The sequence below is a fragment of the Somniosus microcephalus genome, unplaced genomic scaffold (assembly GCF_052327205.1).
Source record: "Somniosus microcephalus isolate GS21.2 unplaced genomic scaffold, FLI_Smic_1.0 scaffold1180, whole genome shotgun sequence".
In the NCBI taxonomy this organism is placed as follows: domain Eukaryota; kingdom Metazoa; phylum Chordata; class Chondrichthyes; order Squaliformes; family Somniosidae; genus Somniosus; species Somniosus microcephalus.
Window position 1 is genome coordinate 183 of NW_028226367.1, and position 19,001 is coordinate 19,183.

General features: G+C 47.1%; 1 protein-coding gene across 1 annotated transcript; it reads left to right on the plus strand.

Moving 5' to 3' along the window:
- Positions 1-364: 364 nt before the first annotated feature.
- Positions 365-18,628, plus strand: LOC147080782 (iduronate 2-sulfatase-like; the record flags this gene model as incomplete). The annotated part of the gene is made up of 8 exons (XM_085981091.1): positions 365-516; positions 3,320-3,497; positions 6,917-7,005; positions 8,337-8,537; positions 9,602-9,772; positions 10,330-10,456; positions 11,922-12,095; positions 18,076-18,628. Coding segments are annotated over 8 exons (1,556 nt in total), but the record flags the coding sequence as incomplete, so codon positions are not given.
- Positions 18,629-19,001: the final 373 nt, after the last annotated feature.

Sequence of the window (19,001 nt, forward strand, 5' to 3'; positions counted from 1 at the left end):
CCTCCAGTCGAGTGACAGGACGATTGACCAATCCTACAGTTCAGCGACCTGACGGTTGACCAATCGGTGTGTGTGGGCGGGCCTTATCATTCTGAAATGAGGTGAGTGGCCACCATCTTGATTCCAAACTCTTCATTTCTTTTTCCCACTTTCTGCGTATTTCTTTTCAAATCTACATTTCCAGCAAAAAAATAAGTTGCTTTTAAAACACAAATTTAAAAAAAAAAAATTAATTCATTTGTAAATATTTTCTCTAACCTGATTCTTTTTCCTACCTTTCCCCGTTTTTGTAAGGCCTCAAAGCCTGGGGCTCTCCTGCCCAGCCACGCCCGAGCTTGGTAATTGGCCCACGGCTTGTGGTAAGCTCCTCCCCCCCTCACCGCCCCCCCCCCAGTCTCCCCCGTCACGTTACCCGGGGCAACGGCGTCGGCTGCGAGGGACACGGGACAGGCACAGGGTGCGCGCGCAGCAGGCGACACACAGAAGTCCGAGGCACAGAGCGCGGGAAGCCAGCAGGTGAGATGCGGCGTCTCTCTCTCTTCCCTGCTCGCTGGTCTTGAAGCCGGCTCGGGCGGGCGGGGCTCTCGGGAGAGCGGGGGGCGGGGCTTTAGAGTGCGGGGTGGGGCGGCTGGGGCTCGGGAGTGCGGGGCGGGTCGGCCGGGTTTCGGGAGGGCGGGGGCTTGGAAGGGGGGGAAGGGTTACCCCGGCAACCGGGCCTGGCCGTCTCTCACAGCCTCAAGCCGGCTCACGCCTGTTTCCGGGGCTTGGCTCCATTTGTGCCTGCGGGCCACTCGCCCTCTCTCTCTCCTTCCCTCTGTGTCTCTCTCTCCTCCCCCCCCCTCTCCCCCCTCCCCACCTTCTCTCCCCCCTCCCCCCTTCTCTCCCCCCCCTCCCCCCTTCTCTCCCCCTCCCCCCTTCTCTCCCCCTTCTCTCCCCCCTTCTCTCCCCCCTACCCCCTTCTCTCCCCCTTCTCTCTCCCTCCCCTCCTCCTCCCTCCCCCTCCCCCTCCTCCCTCCCCTCTCCTCCCCCTCCCTCCCTCCCCCTCCCAGTCGCTCTCTCTCTTCCCCCCAGTCGCTCTCTCTCTTCCCTCCAGTCGCTCTCGCTCTTCCCCCCAGTCGCTCTCTCTCTTCCCCCCAGTCGCTCTCTCTCTTCCCCCCAGTCGCTCTCTCTCTCTCTTCCAACAACAACATGCCCTCAAAAATCCCTCGGCACCGCCGGGCACTTCAGCTAGTGTTATATACATGTTTGCTGTTTCTATATGCATTACCCTACATTGATCCATATTAGAAACATAGGAACAGGAGGAGGCCATTCAGCCCCTCGAGCCTGTTCCACCATTCAGTGAGATCATGGCTGATCTGCGATCTAACTCCATATGCCCGCCTTTGGCCCATATTCCTTAACACCTTTGGTTAACAAAAATCTATCAATATCTGATTTAAAATTGATCCAGCATCAATTGCAGTTTACGGAAGAGAGTTTCAAACTTCTACCACCCTTTGTGTGTAGAAGTGTTTCCTGATTTCACTCCTGAAAGGTCTGGCTCTAATTTTTAGACTGTGCCCCCTAGTCCTAGAATCCCCAACCAGCGGAAATAGCTTCTCTCTATCTACCCCATCTGTTCCCCTTAATATCTTGAAAACTTTGATCAGATCACCCCTTAACTTTCTAAATTCTAGGGAATACAACCTTAATTTGTGTAATCTCTCCTCGTAACTTAACCCTTGAAGTCTGGGTATCATTCCGGTAAACCTACGCTGCACTTCCTCCAAGGCCAATATATCCTTCCTAAGGTGTGGTGCCCAGAACTGCTCACAGTGCTCCAGGTGTGGTCTAACCAGGGTTTTGTACAGCTGCAGCATAACTTCTACCCTCTCGTATTCTAGTCCTCTCGATATAAAGGCCAGCATTCCATTAGCCTTTTTGATTATTTTCTGTACCTGTTCATGACATTATTAGATGACTTGTTCCATGCTTAAGCCCGTCTAATTAACAGTCCAGGTCTTACCAAAGGTAATGAATCTCTTTTCTATTCATTACTTGCCCACACACCAATCAGGAGTGGGAGCCCAGGCTGATTTTCCCCGTCCCTAAGCTGCGGATTGTGAGGATACATTGTCAGCCGTGACTCAGTGGGTACCTCTCTCGCCTCTGAGTCGGCAGGTTGTGGGTTCAAGTCCCACTCCAGAGACTTTTAATTTGTGCAAGGTCCTTTGCCACTACTTCCTCTATTACAGACCTCTTAGCAATCCAGGCTGACACTCCAGTACAATGCTGAGGGAGTGCTGCACTGTCAGAGGTGCCGTCTTTCGGATGAGACGTCAAACCGAGGCCCCGTCTGTCCTCTCAGGTGGACGCAAAAGATCCCATGGCACTATTTCGAGGAAGTGCAGGGGAGTACAATTATCATGTTGTTAAAGGGGTACTTGCGCTGTTAAGTTCCAGCCCGAACTTTCTGCAGCAAATCCAACAACTTCTTAAAAATAACAGGGAGGCTGAGAGCGAGATACCTTTTGCGCGAAGCAAATAGCGGAGCGGCATAAATCAACCAGCAAGTTCTAGAGATCTTGAGTATTGTGTGCAGTTTTGGTCGCCTTATCTGAGGAAGGGTGTTTTTGCCATGGAAGGAGTTCAGCGAAGATTCACCAGGCTGATACCTGGGATGGCAGGAATGACGTATGAGGAGAGATTGGGTCGATTGGGCTTGTACTCGCTGGAGTTTAGAAGAATGAGAGGGGATCTCATTGAAACTTATAAAATTCTGACAGGACTGGACAGACTAGATGCAGGAAGGCTGTTCCCGATGGTCAGGGAGTCCAGAACCAGGGGTCACAGTCTAAGGATAAGGGGTAAGCCATTTAGGACAGAAATGAGGAGGAATTTCTTCACCCAGAGAGTGGTGAACCTGTGGAATTCTGTACCACAGAAGGCAGTTGAGGCCAATTCATTAAATATATTCAAGCAGGAGTTAGATATATTTCTTAAGGCTAAAGGGATCAAGGGATATGGGGAGAAAGCAGGGACAGGGTACTGAATTTGGATGATCAGCCATGATCGCATTGAATGGCGGAGCAGGCTCGAGGGGCCGAATGGCCTACTCCTGCTCCTATCTTCTATGTTTCTATATTTCTATTTGCAACTTACGGCGCATCTCTTCGTGCCCTGAACTCGCCCATTAATAACGACGTGCGTCGTTGACACACCGTTATTGTTCCAGCAAGATTGTGTCCAGTGCTTTTATTTGGAGGAATTTTTAACACACTTTATTTATGTGAAATTTTAGGAAGCCAAGTAACACTTTTCTTTTGATGCGCCACAGCAAGCTTTATGTGGGCCCAGCAGGACGTCATTTTTAACCAGTCGTAGGCCTGACACCACTCGGCTTTACGATCACGATTCTTACTGGAGGACGCACGCTGGGAACTACACAACGCTCCCGCAGTATTTGAAGATGAATGGCTACCTAACCATGTCAGTGGGAAAAGTCTTTCATCCAGGTAAGATCTCAGCTACTGCATAGCATAGGAACAGGAGGAGGCCATTCCGCCCCCTCAGCCCTGCTCCGCCATTCAGTTAGATCATGGCGGATCTCTCCCTCAACTCCACTTACGTGCCTTGGTTCCATATCCCTCATTGTAATAAATTCGACCCTGACACCTTGTGGGTGGTGAAGGGGTTCGTCATTGAGGTGGTCGAACCAAGCACAAATTAAAACAATTACACCGCTCAAGCCATGGTTATGAGAACAGAGAAAAATGACCTTGTTCTCTTCTGAGTAGAGGTGCTCGACCTGCTCAGGTGTTTCCTCCTTTTTAGCTTCTTCCTCTCCTATTGACCTCTTACAATCACCTGTATTTACACTGGTCTTGTGATCGGCACCAGCCCGACCCTTGCACCTGGAGCCTCGAACTGTGACCTTGTTTTTCCAACATAACAAGATCTGGGAAGATCATAGAACCGTAGACCGATACAGCACAGAATAAGGTTGATTGGTTATTGTCAGATGGGTGAGTTTAGACTGGGAGGAGACGAGGCTGATCAGCCATGAGCGGCTTACCTCAACAGGCTAATTTCTTTAAGAGACAGGACATTGTCCAGAGCTATAGTGACTAAAATGAGGCTGGTCGACCATGGGCACTTTATCTCAGCAAAGCATTCTTACTAAATTCTTTTAAAAACATTACCTGGGATTAGCGTAGCTACACTAAGCACAGTTTCACAGAATCACAGAAACCCCACAGTGTAGATAGAGGCCATTTCGGCCCATCGAGCCTGCACCGACACATATCCCACCCGATCCCCGTAACCCCTACACCAACACCAACACATATCCCACCCTATCCCCGTAACCCCACATATTTAATCCCCCTAACACTAAGGGTCAATTTATCATAGCCAATCAACCTAACCTGCACATCTTTGGACTGTGGGAGGAAACCGGAGCACCCGGAGTAAACCCACGCAAACACAGGGAGAATGTGCAAACTCCACACAGACAGTCGCCCGAGGCCGGATTCGAACCCGGGTCCCTGGCGCTGTGAGGCAATAGTGCTAACCACTATGCCACCGTGCTTATTTCAGCATTATTTCAGCATTTTAGCTTTATTGCCAGGTAGCATAAGTAAAATTATATTTACACCATGGCCTCAATATTTACAGAGAAGGCAGGGCGGAAGAGGGGTTGGGGGGGGGGGTGAAGTTTTGCGGTTGGGGGGTCCTGCCGAATTTAACAACAGGACCTGATTACCATTTTTGAAATCTGTTCCCCAGCTGCAACCAGCCAGATTGAGAGGCTGGCTGGCTGTTGGGTGGATAGGCCTTCGGCACCAGGCCACAGCTGGGAGCAGGGATGAGGGAGGGAGAGATCGGAGTGGGGGGGGGTGGGGTGGTGGTGGGTGGCCTGGGGACATCGATTCGTGGGGGTGGGGGCACATTGATTGGGGGTGCCCGGAGAGATCGGGGGTGGAGGGGAGAAGATCGCAGGGGGACCGTGGAGGAGATCGCAGGGCAGCTGTGGGAAGATCACAGGCTGAGGAGGACGGGGTGGGGGGGCGGGGGGGGGCGGGAGCGGGAGGGGTGAAGGGAGAAATTGCAGGCCAGGGATGGCATCGGATCACGGGTTAGGGTGGGGGGGATCCGATCATTGGAGATTTGCACCTTAATTGCCCATTAAACTCGCCAGAGATAGGGTTGGAACTTAATAGCGCCAGTTCCTTTTTAACAACGTGATAATTATTAATGCAATGCCAATCAACCTCTCTGGCAGCTTAACAAGTTAGCTTAGTGGGCAGGGGGGAAGCACTCCTGTTCCTCCTGGCCCACAAGCAGTGCTGGAAAGGTACTTACCTGTTCCATCCAGCTGTCCTCACCTCCCTTCAGCTGCCGGGTTTCCCGTGGCCTGGAAAACTGGGCGAGCAGTGTTAAAACTGGAAGAGAGATAAAGTCTTATGCAAACAGCCTAATTAAAATATTTAAATGAGGGACCCGCCTCCTGAAAGCAGGTTGGTCTCTCCTTCCCCCACCACCCCCCACATCCTGTCTCTGTTAAAATCAGAACTGGGTAATTTGGGGGGTCGGGTTTTAAAAAAAAATAATTTTAACTTCCCAACCGACCTAACCCCACCTGTTTTGGGGGGTTAAAATTCCCCCTTCCCCCCTTATCTTCATGGCCTCTTGCATAAACCTTCTTTGACCTGTCCATTATTACACACTTACCTAACAAAAACACTGTATCAATCTCAGTTTTGAAATTTTCAATTGACCCCCAGCCTCAACAGCATTTTGGGAGAGAGAGTTCCCGATTTCCACCACCCTTTGTGTGAAGAAGTGCTTCCTGACATCACCCCTGAACGGCCTGGCTCTAATTTTAAGGTTATGCCCCCTTGTTCTGGACTCCCCCCACCAGAGGAAATAGTTTCTCTCTATCGACCCGATCAACTCCTTTAATCATCTTAAACACCTCAATTAGATCACCCATTAATCTTCTATACTCGAGGGAATACAAGCCTAGTCTGTGCAACCTGTCCTCGTAATTTAACCCTTCCCGGTACCCATTCCAGTAAATCTGCGCCGCTCACCCTCCAAAGACAAATATATCCTTCCTGAGGTGCGGAGCCCAGAACTGAACGCAGTCCTCCAGAGTGACCATAGAGTGCAAAGCACTTTGCAACGGTGTTAATCTTCTGGCCAAGGAGCAATCCAGATGTGTTGTGGACAGGTAACACTGCGAGCATTCTACTTACCACTCGTGGGGGCTGTGAAGAATCTCGTGGTGGGGGGGGGGGCGGTGAACATGAATTTGTGTTGAGTAATTTTCTGCCTTAATATTACATAGAATGTACAGCACAGAAACAGGCCATTTGGCTCAACCAGTCTGTGCTGGTGTTTACACTCCCCACGAGTCCCCTCCTATCCCATCTGCCTCATCTCAGCCTGTCAGCATATCTTTCTATTCCCTTTTCTCTCATGTACTCGTCTAGTTTCCCTTTGAAAGCATGTAAGCGATTTGCCTCGACCACTTCCTGTGGCAGCGAGTTCCGCATTCTAACCGCTCTCTGAGTAAAGACATTTCTTCTTATTTCCCTATTGTATTTATTACGGACTATCTTGTATTTATGGCCCCTAGTTTTGGATTCTCCCACAAGTGGAAACATTCTCTCCACATCTACCCTGACCAGCCCATTCATAATTCTGAAGACCTCGATCAGGTTTCCTCTAGGTCTTCTCTTTTCTAAAGCAAAAAAAACCCCAATTAATTGCAACACGATGATGTACCAGAGATGTGGCATAAATGACAAACATCTGGCTTCTTTTTCTCTCCTAACGTTTGTACCTTTTGATACGTTTCAGTTCAAAATAGACATTGATGCATGATCTACAGCATTAAAACTTAACCGAAATGCCCCTCATCTTTCAGGGATTGTGTCCAATCATACAGACGATTATCCTTACAGTTGGTCCACTCGTCCATTTCATCCTTCAACTCAGAAATATAAAAATGCCAAGGTAAAGCTTGGATGTTATGCTTTTATTTAAAAAAAAATTGTTTTGGGGATATGGGTGACACTGACAGACTTCCTCCGCAGGCATTGAGTCAACCACCCAGTGTGGACTGGAGTCACCCGTAGGCCAAGGCTTCTTTGGCAGCACCTCCCAAACCCATGACCTCTACCACCTAGACGGACAAGGGCAGCAGGCGCCCGGGAACACCACCAAACTCCCCCTCCGAGTCACACGCCATCCTGACTTCGACAACGTTCCTGCGTTCTTTACATCCCAAGGTGATCGACCCCTAACTGAAGAAATCTTAGAGCTGTTGGAGCGGAGTGCTGACAAAATCATCTTGCCTTCCCAGACCAGAGCTAGTATCTCAAATGTCGATGGCAGATTTGGCAGCCCCGCTCCAGTTGATATCTTTGCTTCAGAGAGATGACTCATTAGCTTCATTTTCATCTGATTGTAATGCACAGTGTTTTGCCAGCCAGAATACTTTCATCTGAAAAAATGCAATGTATAATGGAAGAGGTTTGTTTTCTGCTGTTGGACGGGTGGCGGGGGGAGGGTGGGGTGTTATCAATCTCTCCACTACTTTGCTACATTTGAGTATTACTAAGCACATACAATTGAGTTGCATGAAGCTGTGACCAGATTTAGGACCAGAGATTCTTTCCTATTCAGATTGTTCCTTAGTCAGTTGAAGAATTCAGTGCTGATGTAACTAACTGCGCTTCAATATATTTAATGCAAAATAAGCATTGCTGCACTGAAAATGTAACATTGGAAGCTCTGCAAGTAACGTGTAGGTTGGCAGTGCATTCAAAAGATGAATGTCGGACATAGGAACAGGAGGAGGCCATTCGGCCCCTCGAGCCTGTGCCGCCATTCAATGAGATCCTGGCTGATCTGCGACCTAACTCCATATACCCGCCTTTGGCCCATATTCCTTAATACCTTTGGTTAACAAAAAGCTATCGATCTCAGATTTAAAATTAACAATTGATCCAGCATCAATTACTGTTTGTGGAAGAGAGTTCCAAACTTCTACCACCCTTTGTGTGTAGAAGTGTTTCCTAATTTCACTCCTGAAAGGTCTGGTTCTAAATTTTTAAACTATGCCCCCTAGTCCTAGAATCCCCAACCAGCGGAAATAGTTTCTCTCTATCTACCCTATCTGTTATCCTTAATATCTTGAAAACTTTGATCAGATCACCCCTTAACCTTCTAAATTCTAGGGAATACAAACCCTAATTTGTGTAATCTCTCCTCGTAACGTAACCCTTGGCGCCCGGGCATCATTCGAGGAGAACTTCATTAACTGGGTTTTTTTCTTCAGCTAGGTCTGCAAAGGACCAGAGGGTAAAAAACATGCTAATTTGGTTTGTCCGGTGGATGTTGAGGAAATGCCAGAACAGACGCTGCCCGATATACAGAGCACCGAAGAGGCGATTCGCTTACTGAAGAGCATGAAAGGCGCGGAAAGCCCTTTCTTGTTGGCTGTTGGGTACCATAAACCACACATTCCGTTGAAATATCCTGAGGTAATGGTGCAGTCTTTGGGAGCTGTACGCTATATATTTGTGAGTGCTTGTGGGGTACGGTAGCATAGTGGTTATGTCACTGGACTAGTAATCCAGAGGCTTGGACTAATAATCCCATCCATGGCAACTGGGGAATTTAAATTCAGTTAATAAACAAAAAAATCTGGAATAGTGACCATGAAACTACCAGATTGTTGTAAAAACCCATCTGGTTCACTAATGTCCTTTTAAGGGAAGGAAATCTGCCGTCCTTACCCGGTCTGGCCTATATGTGACTCCAGACCCACAGCAATGCAGTTGACTCTTAACTGCCCTCAGTTGTATAAGGTGGCTCACCACCACCTTCTCAAGGGATGGGCAATAAATGCCGGCAGTGCCCACATCTCGTGAATGAATAAATTTAAAAAAACGTGAACACAATGCAAATACTACAGAGGTTGCTGTATAAAGAAATTACGCACATGCTTGTTATATTACAGATTTAAATATCCTGCGGGTGGAAAGAACTTGCATTTATGTTGCGCCTTTCACAACCTCAGACGTCCCAATGAAGTACTTTGTTGTAATTTAGGAAACACGGTGGCCAATTCGCACACAGCAAGGTCCCACAAACAGCAATGACCAAAAATAATCTCTTTTCTAGTGATGTTGGTTGAGGGATAAATATTGGCCAGGACACTGGGGAGAACTCCCACTAATATTCTTCGAAATAACGCCGGGGTCTCTTTTACATCCACCCGAGAGGAGGGTGGTAGCGTTGGTTAGGAGCTATTGCTGTGCAGGCCACCGTCTGAACCTATTGCCTTGTGCTTGTGTCGTGTGGAGCTTTCTGGTCCAACCTCCGATTCTGCTGATGATAAATGGTATAAGGCTTAGAATCCATTGTTTAATAGATACAGCTGTACATGTCTTCAAAAACTACATGAACCAGAACTGGGTCTTGGGGGCATGTTTGTACAAGAGAAGGCTTGCATCTGTTAAGGGTCAAAGAATGTATTTTGGTCAATAGTTTTTGTTCAGCCAGTTGTGTAAATCTAATCTTGTGTGATTTTTATTCTCTTCAGGAATTTTTAAAATTGTATCCATGCGAGGAGATCCATCTTGCACCTGATCCCAAAATCCCACCAAAACTGCCCCCAGTGGCATATAATCCCTGGACTGATCTAAGAGCAAGAGATGACGTTCAGGCCCTCAATATAAGTTTTCCATATGGACCCATTCCTGATGACTTTCAGGTATGTGTTTAATCTGCTCTTAAAGGGAGCATTCAGTTCATGGAAGTGCCAGGTGCTGAGCACAGCTTCCTTCACACTCGGTAAAGAAAATGGATCGCCAGCTTTTATCATTTTTTTTTGGCTGGGGAGAGTTATGACTTGCTCCCAAGTCTCGGTAGGGATCGTGAAATATCTTATGAGGTGATGTCCCCTTTACAAGCCTTGTGTGCCTCTCGCCTTCCCCACTTTCTGTTGACATTTAAGTCTTGCACACTCAACTAATTTTAGGTATTGCTGTAGTCAGCGGAAATGAAGAATCTCTTGTATATTCATGTTTAGTATCGCCTGTTAAAGCTTAATGAGCATTTTATAGAATCATACAGCCATTCGGATAAACCCCTCCCCCCCCCACCCCGCTATTTGGGAAAGGCTTGGTGTCCCCCTCTAAGTCAGTGGACCGTTTCACCACACTGGTTGGGGTGGGGGGGGGGAGGGATCGGAATTTCGGCCCCACTAGTGACTCCACAAAAGATGGTGGACTATGAGGCTGTGTGATTTGTACCTCTAATATCTCGCAGGTGCTGATTCGTCAGAGTTACTTTGCTGCTGTCTCCTACATGGACACTCAAGTGGGCCGACTACTGAACGCGCTGGACGAACAGGGGCTGGCCAATAATACAATCATCGTGTTTACTTCTGACCATGGTGAGGAGTAAAGTTGAGTCTACTCGGCTAATGGATGCGTTTATCCTCATCGTGCCTTTGTTACCTTAGACTTGACTATTCCAACGCACTCCTGGCCAGCCTCCCACATTCCACCCTACATAAACTTGAGGCCATCCAATACTCTGCTGCCCCGTGTCCTAACTCGCACCAAGTCCCGTTCGCCCATCACCCCCTGTGCTCGCTGACCTACATTGGCTCCCAGTTAAGTAGCGCCTCGATTTTAAAATTCTCATCCCTGTTTTCAAGTCCCTCCATGGCCTCACCCCTTCCTATCTCTGTAACCTCTTCCAGCCCCACAACCCCATCCCACCCCCCTGAGATATCTGCGCTCCTCGAATTCTGGCCTGTTGAGCATCCCCGATTTTAATGGCTCCGCCATTGGTGGCCGTGCCTTCAGCTGCTTAGGCCCTAAGCTCTGAAATTACCTCCCTAAACCTCTCCACCTTTCTTTCCTCTATTAAGATGCTCCTTAAAACCTACCTTTTATCATCTGCCCTAATATCTCCTTGTGTGGCTCTGTGTCAAATTTTGTTTGACAACGCTCCTGTGAAGTGCCTTGGGATGTTTTACTACATTAAAGGCGCTGTATAAATACAAGTTGTTGTTAACAATACTCATTGGTTCATGTAGGGGAAATTTTTATTGGCAGTTAGGAGGAAAACCTGTTGATTTTTTTCATGAACCTATTGATAAACCGATAGTGATCAAATATTTCCAATACTTCCTGATTCAGTTGAACTCTGCTCCACACAAACTCTGTGCTGGCCATTACTCAATCAGTAGTCACTGCACTAGTTAGCATTGTTGACCCCATTGATAGCAAATCGGTCAACGAGCTCGATGTGCACCAGTCACGATGATGGCAACAACAACAACCTGCATTTATAGAGTGCCTTTGACATAGAGAAATATCGCAGGGCACTTAACAGAATCAGGCAACTTTAATCATTGTGCAGTTAGGTTAATTGTGAAGGAACTGTATAAAATGTATTCTACAATAAAAGCTGTCGGATTGTCGTAAACCCCAACTGGTTCACTAATGTCCTTTAGAGAAGGAAACCTGGGGTCCTTGCCTGGTCTGACTTGTATCTCACTAACCAGACTCTAACTGCCCTCCCAAGAGGACTAGCGAGCCACTCGGTTGTATCAAAATGCTGCAAGCGGTTCAAGAGCAACCAGGGGTGGGCCAGCCTAGCCAGCGATGCCCACATCCTGAGAATGAATTTTTAAAAAGAAGTTGTTTCATTACAGTCCCCTTTTGAGCATTGTTGCGGTGCGCTAGACCATTGCTCCAAGGCATTTCACGTGAACAAGCCAGCGGAATGGGGAATTTGCTGTTAAATTCTAATCTTGAAATATCTGCCGAAGAGGTTGCACGTTCAGTATCGTTTTTTAACTTTCTGGTTTTAGAATTGACTTAGACCTTTCGTCTTGTTTCCTTCAGGTTGGTCACTAGGGGAGCACGGAGAATGGGCTAAGTACAGCAACTTTGACGTAGCCACTCGTGTCCCTTTGATGTTTTATGTACCAGGAGTGACTGGGGCTTTTCCTCTTCCGGAACAAAGGATGTTTCCTTTTATTAATCCCTTTATTAATAAAGTAGGAGATCTGCCTGCAGGTAGGTTATGGTGTTCAGTGTAATAAGCCTGTCTGAAAATTTTTCACAGAGGTTGGAAGGTGAAACTTGTTGCTTATTCCAGCAGGAATGTTACTATGCCAACTGTACTTCAGCACTCAATATCCAAAAGTATTTTGTTCCAAAATATGTCTGAGTAATGTATGCAAAAAGACCAAAATCCAGTAGAGTGTAAAAAAGTAATACTGCGCAAAACCTAGAAACTGATCCACTTCGCGTTTATAAATTACATGATGGGCTGGATTTTCATTGACGAGTCGGGTAGGAGGCGTGACTACAACTTTTGGGGTTGTAGTCCTGCCTCCGTCGAGTTCTAGCCAACCCACGTGATTTTGACTTGATTGACCTTGTTAAGCCCACCCAGTGGGCTCAGCAGGCCAATTAAGGGCCACCCGGCAACAGGTGACATCACAGATTGATATTTCATCTGTCAAGACCGTTTGACAGATGAAATATCAGCATTTGTCAAACACTAACAATCTGTATTCTAAGTTAATTGCTTTCTCTCAGGATGATTTAGAGATCTCCCCAGAACAGAAAGCTGAATGCTGCAATTTTTGACAGCTCGCAGCCATTCTGCTTTCTGTGCCGGTGAGATGAGGGACTCCCAAGACCTGAAGGAAGAAAGGCTGTAAAGGTAAGTAAAGGTATGTAAAACTTCTTTAAATACTTTACACACACCAAACACACTTACCTTTGCACTCATGCACCCATCACTCACCTGAACACCAGACATCTCGACCCCTCCAAGCCCTTCAGCCCGACGGTCCGCCTCCTCTAACTTGGCGTGGTTTGGAGCCGTCGGGAATCCCACACTTCAACATTAAAAATAGGGATTAGGCTAAAAACTGCCTGTTAACTACCTGTTAACAGGCAGTTAATTGGCACTAATCCCCTTCCCACCTCGGGAAGGCGGGTCCCAGTGCGGGGCGGGTACTCGCCTCCTTTGAAACTGGCATGGCGGCGGGTTGGGGCGGGATGGGTTCGTGCCCCCCGATTTTGGGATTTTAACCCCCCGCACGCCTCCAATCCCACCTCCACGGCCCAATGAAAATTCTGCCCGATATCTCAACGAGTTCTCACGTTCCTTACTTCTAACATCTGACAAACAGTAATTTTGACTAATATGTTAAGACGCCTGAATCAACTCATTTTCTAGACACCCCAATTCAATTATTTTTTTCTGCTCTGTAACCTATGTGGTCCTCTTACAGTAATCAGTTCATACAAGTATTCCGTGTGCTTTGACCACCAGCATTGTGACGTCCTGTATAGTGTGTGCCTCACTGGAGTTCAAATCTGCTCCTTCAAAGAAAAAAATATCTCTTGTGGTTGACTCATTGTCATTCTTCCGTGGAGCCAAGCAACTGAGGTGACTTCACGCTAAGTGCAGCGTCAAGGTGGGAGTCTACCACGCCTGGTGTGGGGAGCCAGGATATGGTTATATACCAATGTTTCAGCATCAGCTGTGTACTAATTTATAACTCCGAGAAAAGAAGGACGTGCAGAGAAATAGTTCCTTATGACCTCTCTCAATCTATCAAAAGTGCTTCGCAAACAGTGAATTACTTTCACGTACAACAACAAAGAGGTAGGTTTTAAGGAGCGTCTTCAAGAAGGAGAGAAAGGTGGCGAGGCGGAGAAGTTTAGGGAGGGAATTCCAGAGCTTAGGGCCCAGGCAGCTGAAGGCACGGCCGCCAGTGGTGGAGCGATGGAAATCGGGGATGCTCAAGAGGCCAGAATTAGAGGAGCACAGAGATCTCGCAGTGACTGCTCCTTTGTAGCCATTTTGTGCCGCAGCCATTTTGTGATGAGGTTAACTAAGACCCTATCTTCATAAATTGCCACTGTAGTCCACTGTAACTTTGGAGCAGTGGTTCTTCAGGAGGACTGTACTTCTGTCTCTCTCTTTCCTTCTGCTTATGTACTTTCTCTTATTGTCACATCTGTTAGTGCTTTTTCTTTTCTTTATTCCCCAACTTTTTCTTTCTCTCGCTCTCACTTTTTTTCCTCTCTCTTTCCCTTTCTATCTATAAACCTCCCCTTCCCACTGGTCTCTTCTGTTCTGTTCTGTTCTGTACATCTGTCTTTCTCTACCTCTCATGTTTTGCTGAAGTGAAATTGTCTCTGATTTATTTTTAAAATGGTATGTATAACAAAACACTGAATTCTTTCTCCCCCTCTTACCCACAATCTAGTTCAAATGACTGCATATGTTGAAATAGACTGTTCTATTCTCCTATATCCTGCATAAATGCCCAACAAAAAACAACAACAACTTAAAATGCTTTTCAAGGCGCTTCACAGAGGTGTCATCTGATATTAGGAGGGGGCGATCAAAAGCTTGGTCAAAGAGGTCGATTTCAAGGATGATCTTCCACACCTTGGGAAGGATATATTGGCCTTGGAGGGGGTGCAGCGTAGGTTTACCAGAATGATACCCGGACATCAAGGGTTATGTTACGAGGAGAGATTACACAAATTAGGGTTGTATTCCCTAGAATTTAGAAGGTTAAGGGGTGATCTGATCAAGATATTAAGAGGAACAGATAGGGTAGATAGAGAGAAATTATTTCCGCTGGTTGGGGATTCTAGGACTAGGGGGCAAAGTCTAAAAATGAGAGCCAGACCTTTCAGGAGTGAAATTAGGAAACACTTCTACACACAAAGGGTGGTAAAAGTTTGGAACTCTCTTCCGCAAACAGTAATTGATGCTAGATCAATTGTTAATTTTAAATCGGAGATTGATAGCTTTTTGTTAAGCAAAGTTATTAAGGGATATGGGCCAAAGGCAGGTATATGGAGTTAGGTTGCAGATCAGCCATGATCTCATTGAATAGCGGAACAGGCTCGAGGGGCTGAATGGCCTACTCATGTTCCTATGCTCCTAGGGGAGCAAGATGTGGGGAGGGAATTCCAGAGCATGGGACCCAGGTGGCTAAAGGCACGGTTGCCAATAGTGGGATGAAGGGAGGTTACAGAGGTAGCAAGGGGCAAGACAATAAAAGATTTTGAATACAAGCATGTGAATTTTAAATTGATTCCCGGCCCTCAACACCTCCAGTGTGTGTCAGCAAAGACAGGGTAGATAAGTGAGCAGGAGATGTGCAGAGTAGGATACGGGGCAGCAGAAGTTTGGATGAACAGAAGCTTTTTTTTATTTGTTCCTGGAATGTGGGCATCACTGGCAAGGCCAGCATTGATTGCCCATCACTAATTGCCCTTGAGAAGGTGGTAGTGAGCCGTCTTCTTGAACTGCTGCAGTCCGTGTGGTGAAGATGCTCCCATAGTGCTGTTTGGGAGGGATTTTGACCCAGCGACGATGAAGGATTGGCGATATATTTCCAAGTCAGGATGGTGCGTAACTTGGAGGGGGACCTGCGGGTGGTGGTGTTCCTATGTGCCTGCTGCCCTTGTCCTTCTAGGTTGTAGATGTCATGGGTTTGGAAGATGCTGCCAAAGAAGCCTTGGCGAGTTGCTGCAGTGCATCTTGTAGATGGTACACACTGCAGCCACAGTACACCGGTGGTGGAGGGAGTGAATGTTTAAGGTGGTGGATGGGGTGCCAATCAAGCAGGCTGCTTTATTCTCGATGTTGTCGAGCTTCTTGAGTGTTGTTGGAGCTGCACTCATCCAGGCAAGTGGAGAGTATTCCATCACACTCCTGACTTGTGCCTTGTAGATGGTGGAAAGGCTTTGGGGAGTCATGAGGTGAGACACTCACCACAGAATACCCAGCCTCTGACCTGCTCTTGTAGCCACAGTATTTATGTGGCTGGTCTAGTTAAGTTTCTGGTCAATGGTGACCCAGATGGTGGCGGATAGGAGAGCATTGGAATACAAAAAGAAAATACTGCAGATGCTGGAAATCTGAAATAAAAACAGAAAATGCTGGAGATACTCAGCAGGTCAGGCAGCATCTGTGAAGAGAGAAACAGAGTTAACGTTTCAGGTCGATGGCCTTTCGTCAGAACTGGAAAAAAGCAGGAAATGGAACAAATTTTTAAGCAAGTGTGGGAGCTGGGAAAGGGGGGGAGGGGATGAAAGAACAAAAGGGAAGGTCTGTGATTGGATGGAAGGCGGAAGAGGTTAAGAGACATTAAGAGATATTCAAGACAAAAGGAGATGGTAATGGGACAGGTTAAGAAACAAAGGATGGCTCTAGATGAAGTGTAAATTGCGCTGGCAGAATGAAAGACAGCTGCCATGTGGGGGAGAAGTAAAAAACAAGTGTGGAAAAAAAATATACATGGTGGGGGCCGAGGTTATGATCTGAAATTGTTGAACTCTATGTTGAGTCCAGAAGGCTGTAAAGTGCCTAATCGAAAGATGAAGTGCTGTTCCTCAAGCTTACGTTGAGCTTCAGTGGAACAATGTAAGAGGCCAACGACGGTGAGGGCAGAAGTGTGGGAGATAGAACGGACACGGTCAAGGGCCGTGTCAACCAAAGCAGAGGGGAATCCTCGGTTGAGGAAAAAGGAAGACATGTCGGAAGCACTGATATGGAAGGTGGCATCGTCAGAGCAGATGAGGTGGAGATGGAGAAACTAGGAGAATGGAATAGAGTCCTTACAGGAAGTGGGGTGGGAGGAAGTGTAGTCCAGGTTGCTGTAGGAGTCAGTGGGCTTGTAGTGAATGTTTGTCAATAACCTATCCCCAGAGATGGAGACAGAGAAGTCGAGGAAGGGAAGGAAAGAGTCAGAGATGGACCATGTGAAGGTGAGGGAAGGGTGGAAATTGGAAGCAAAGTGAATGAAATTTTCTAGTTCAGGGCGAGAGCAGTCATCAATGTACCAGAAAAAGAGGTGAGGGAGGGAACCTGAGTGGGACTGGAACAAAGAATGTTCCACATATCCCACGAAAAGGCAGGCATAGCTAGGAACCATGCGGGTTCCCATAGCAACACCTTTGATTTGGAGGAAGTGAGTGGAGTCAAAGGAGAAGTTGTTCAATGTGAGAACAAGTTCAGCCAGGCGGAGGAGGGAGGTGGTGGATGGGGACTGGTTGGGCCTCTGTGCAAGGAAGAAGCGGAGCGCCCTCAGGCCATCCTGGTGGGGGATGGAGGGGATTGGACGTCCATAGTGAAAAGGTAGCGGTTGGGGCCAGGAAACTGGAAACTGTTAAAGTGGCGGAGAGCGTCAGAAGAGTCGCAGATGTAGGTGGGAAGAGACTGGACAAGGGGAGAAAAAATAGAGTAGAGATAGGAAGAGATAAGTTCCGTGGGGCAAGAACAGGCTGAAACGATGGGTCTACCAGGGCAGTCCTGTTTGTGAATCTTGTGAAGGAGGTAGAAGCGGGCTGTGCAGGGTTGGGGAACTATGAGGTTGGCGGCTGTGGGGGGAAGATCTCCAGAGGAGATGAGGTCAGTGATAGTCTTGGAAACGGTGGCTTGATGTTCGGTAGTGGGGTCATGGTCCAGGCGGAGGTAGGAGGAGGTGTCGGAGAGTTGGCGTTCCTCTCTACTGGCGAGCATTGGAATAGTTGTTTCTGAAAGTGACAAATACATGGATGAAGGTTTCAGAGACAGATGAGCTAATGCACGGGAGGAGATGGGCAATCCTCCATGATGCTGGGATGGGGGATGTTATCAGTGGTGAGGGAATGAAGATGATGGCTACAGTTTTCCCAATCTTTGACTGTAGGAAATTGTGGGTCATCCATGACTAGATATCAGACAACAAGGAGAACAAGCAGAAGTGGCGGATAGGATGAACTGGGTGTCGTCAGCGTACGTGTGCAATCTGACCGCCATGTCTGCGGTTGATGTTGTTTTCAAAACCCAGTTGGATGCTGGGCTGAGATAGTTATAAGATAGACCAATTGACCATTTCTTGTTTTTGACATTTCTTATACAGTACTGATGTATGCGAAATAATGGCGCTGTCTAGTTAAATTCTTACGTATCAATTTCCTTGGTGCAGTTAACAGAAGAAGTAACTCAAGTGTTTAAATGTTGTTACAGGGTTGATGAGGGCTGTCAATGTGGAATTAGTGGGCCTCTTCCCAACACTCTGTCAACTTCTCGAATTACCTGTCCCGCCAAAGTGTCCGGCATCTTCCTTTCACGTAGAACTGTGCACCGAGGGGGAAAGTATGGCGTCTTATCTAAACTCCGACGCCACGAGCTGTAACGATGAAATGGTCGTCTACAGCCAATACCCCCGGCCGGCGGACACACCCCAGCTGAACTCTGACCTTCCTTCGCTGAAGGACATTCGAGTCATGGGATACTCGATCCGTTCTGATGACTACAGGTACACGCAATGGGTTGGTTATAACGCGTCCACTTTCAGTGCCAATCTCAGTGACATTCATGCCGGAGAGCTCTATCTTTATAAAACTGACCCAGGACAGGATAACAACTTGTATAACAACACTGAATTTGCCGAGATGATACAAAAACTTTCAGCTTTGCTTAAAACCTGAGGATTTTACATTCTTTTTTTGTGTGTGACGTTTGTACTAGATTTTTGCACAGTGTTAAGATCTGTACAGGATTAAAAAAACTGCCTTGATGAAGAATGTCCAATTTTTGTCTGCTACTCTTAAACAGTTCTTAACCTTTAGAATTTAATACTGCCTTTAACTAGCTAATGTTTGCGGCAGTAATTCCGTTTGTTAGAAGGCAAGAATTTGCATTTATATAGCGTCACAGTGCTTCATCAATCAGTGCTTAATACACTGTTGTTAATTAGGCAAAAGCAACAAGCCAGTTTGCAGCAAGATCTCACAAACATCAAATGCGATAAATGGCCGGCTAATTTGCTTTAGTCTTGTTGGCCAAGGACTCCAAGAAAACTCCCCAGCTCCCATTCGAATCGTGCCATGGCATCTTTTTAATGTTCACTTGCATAGGCTGGCAAGGCCTTGCTTTAACATCTCATCCGA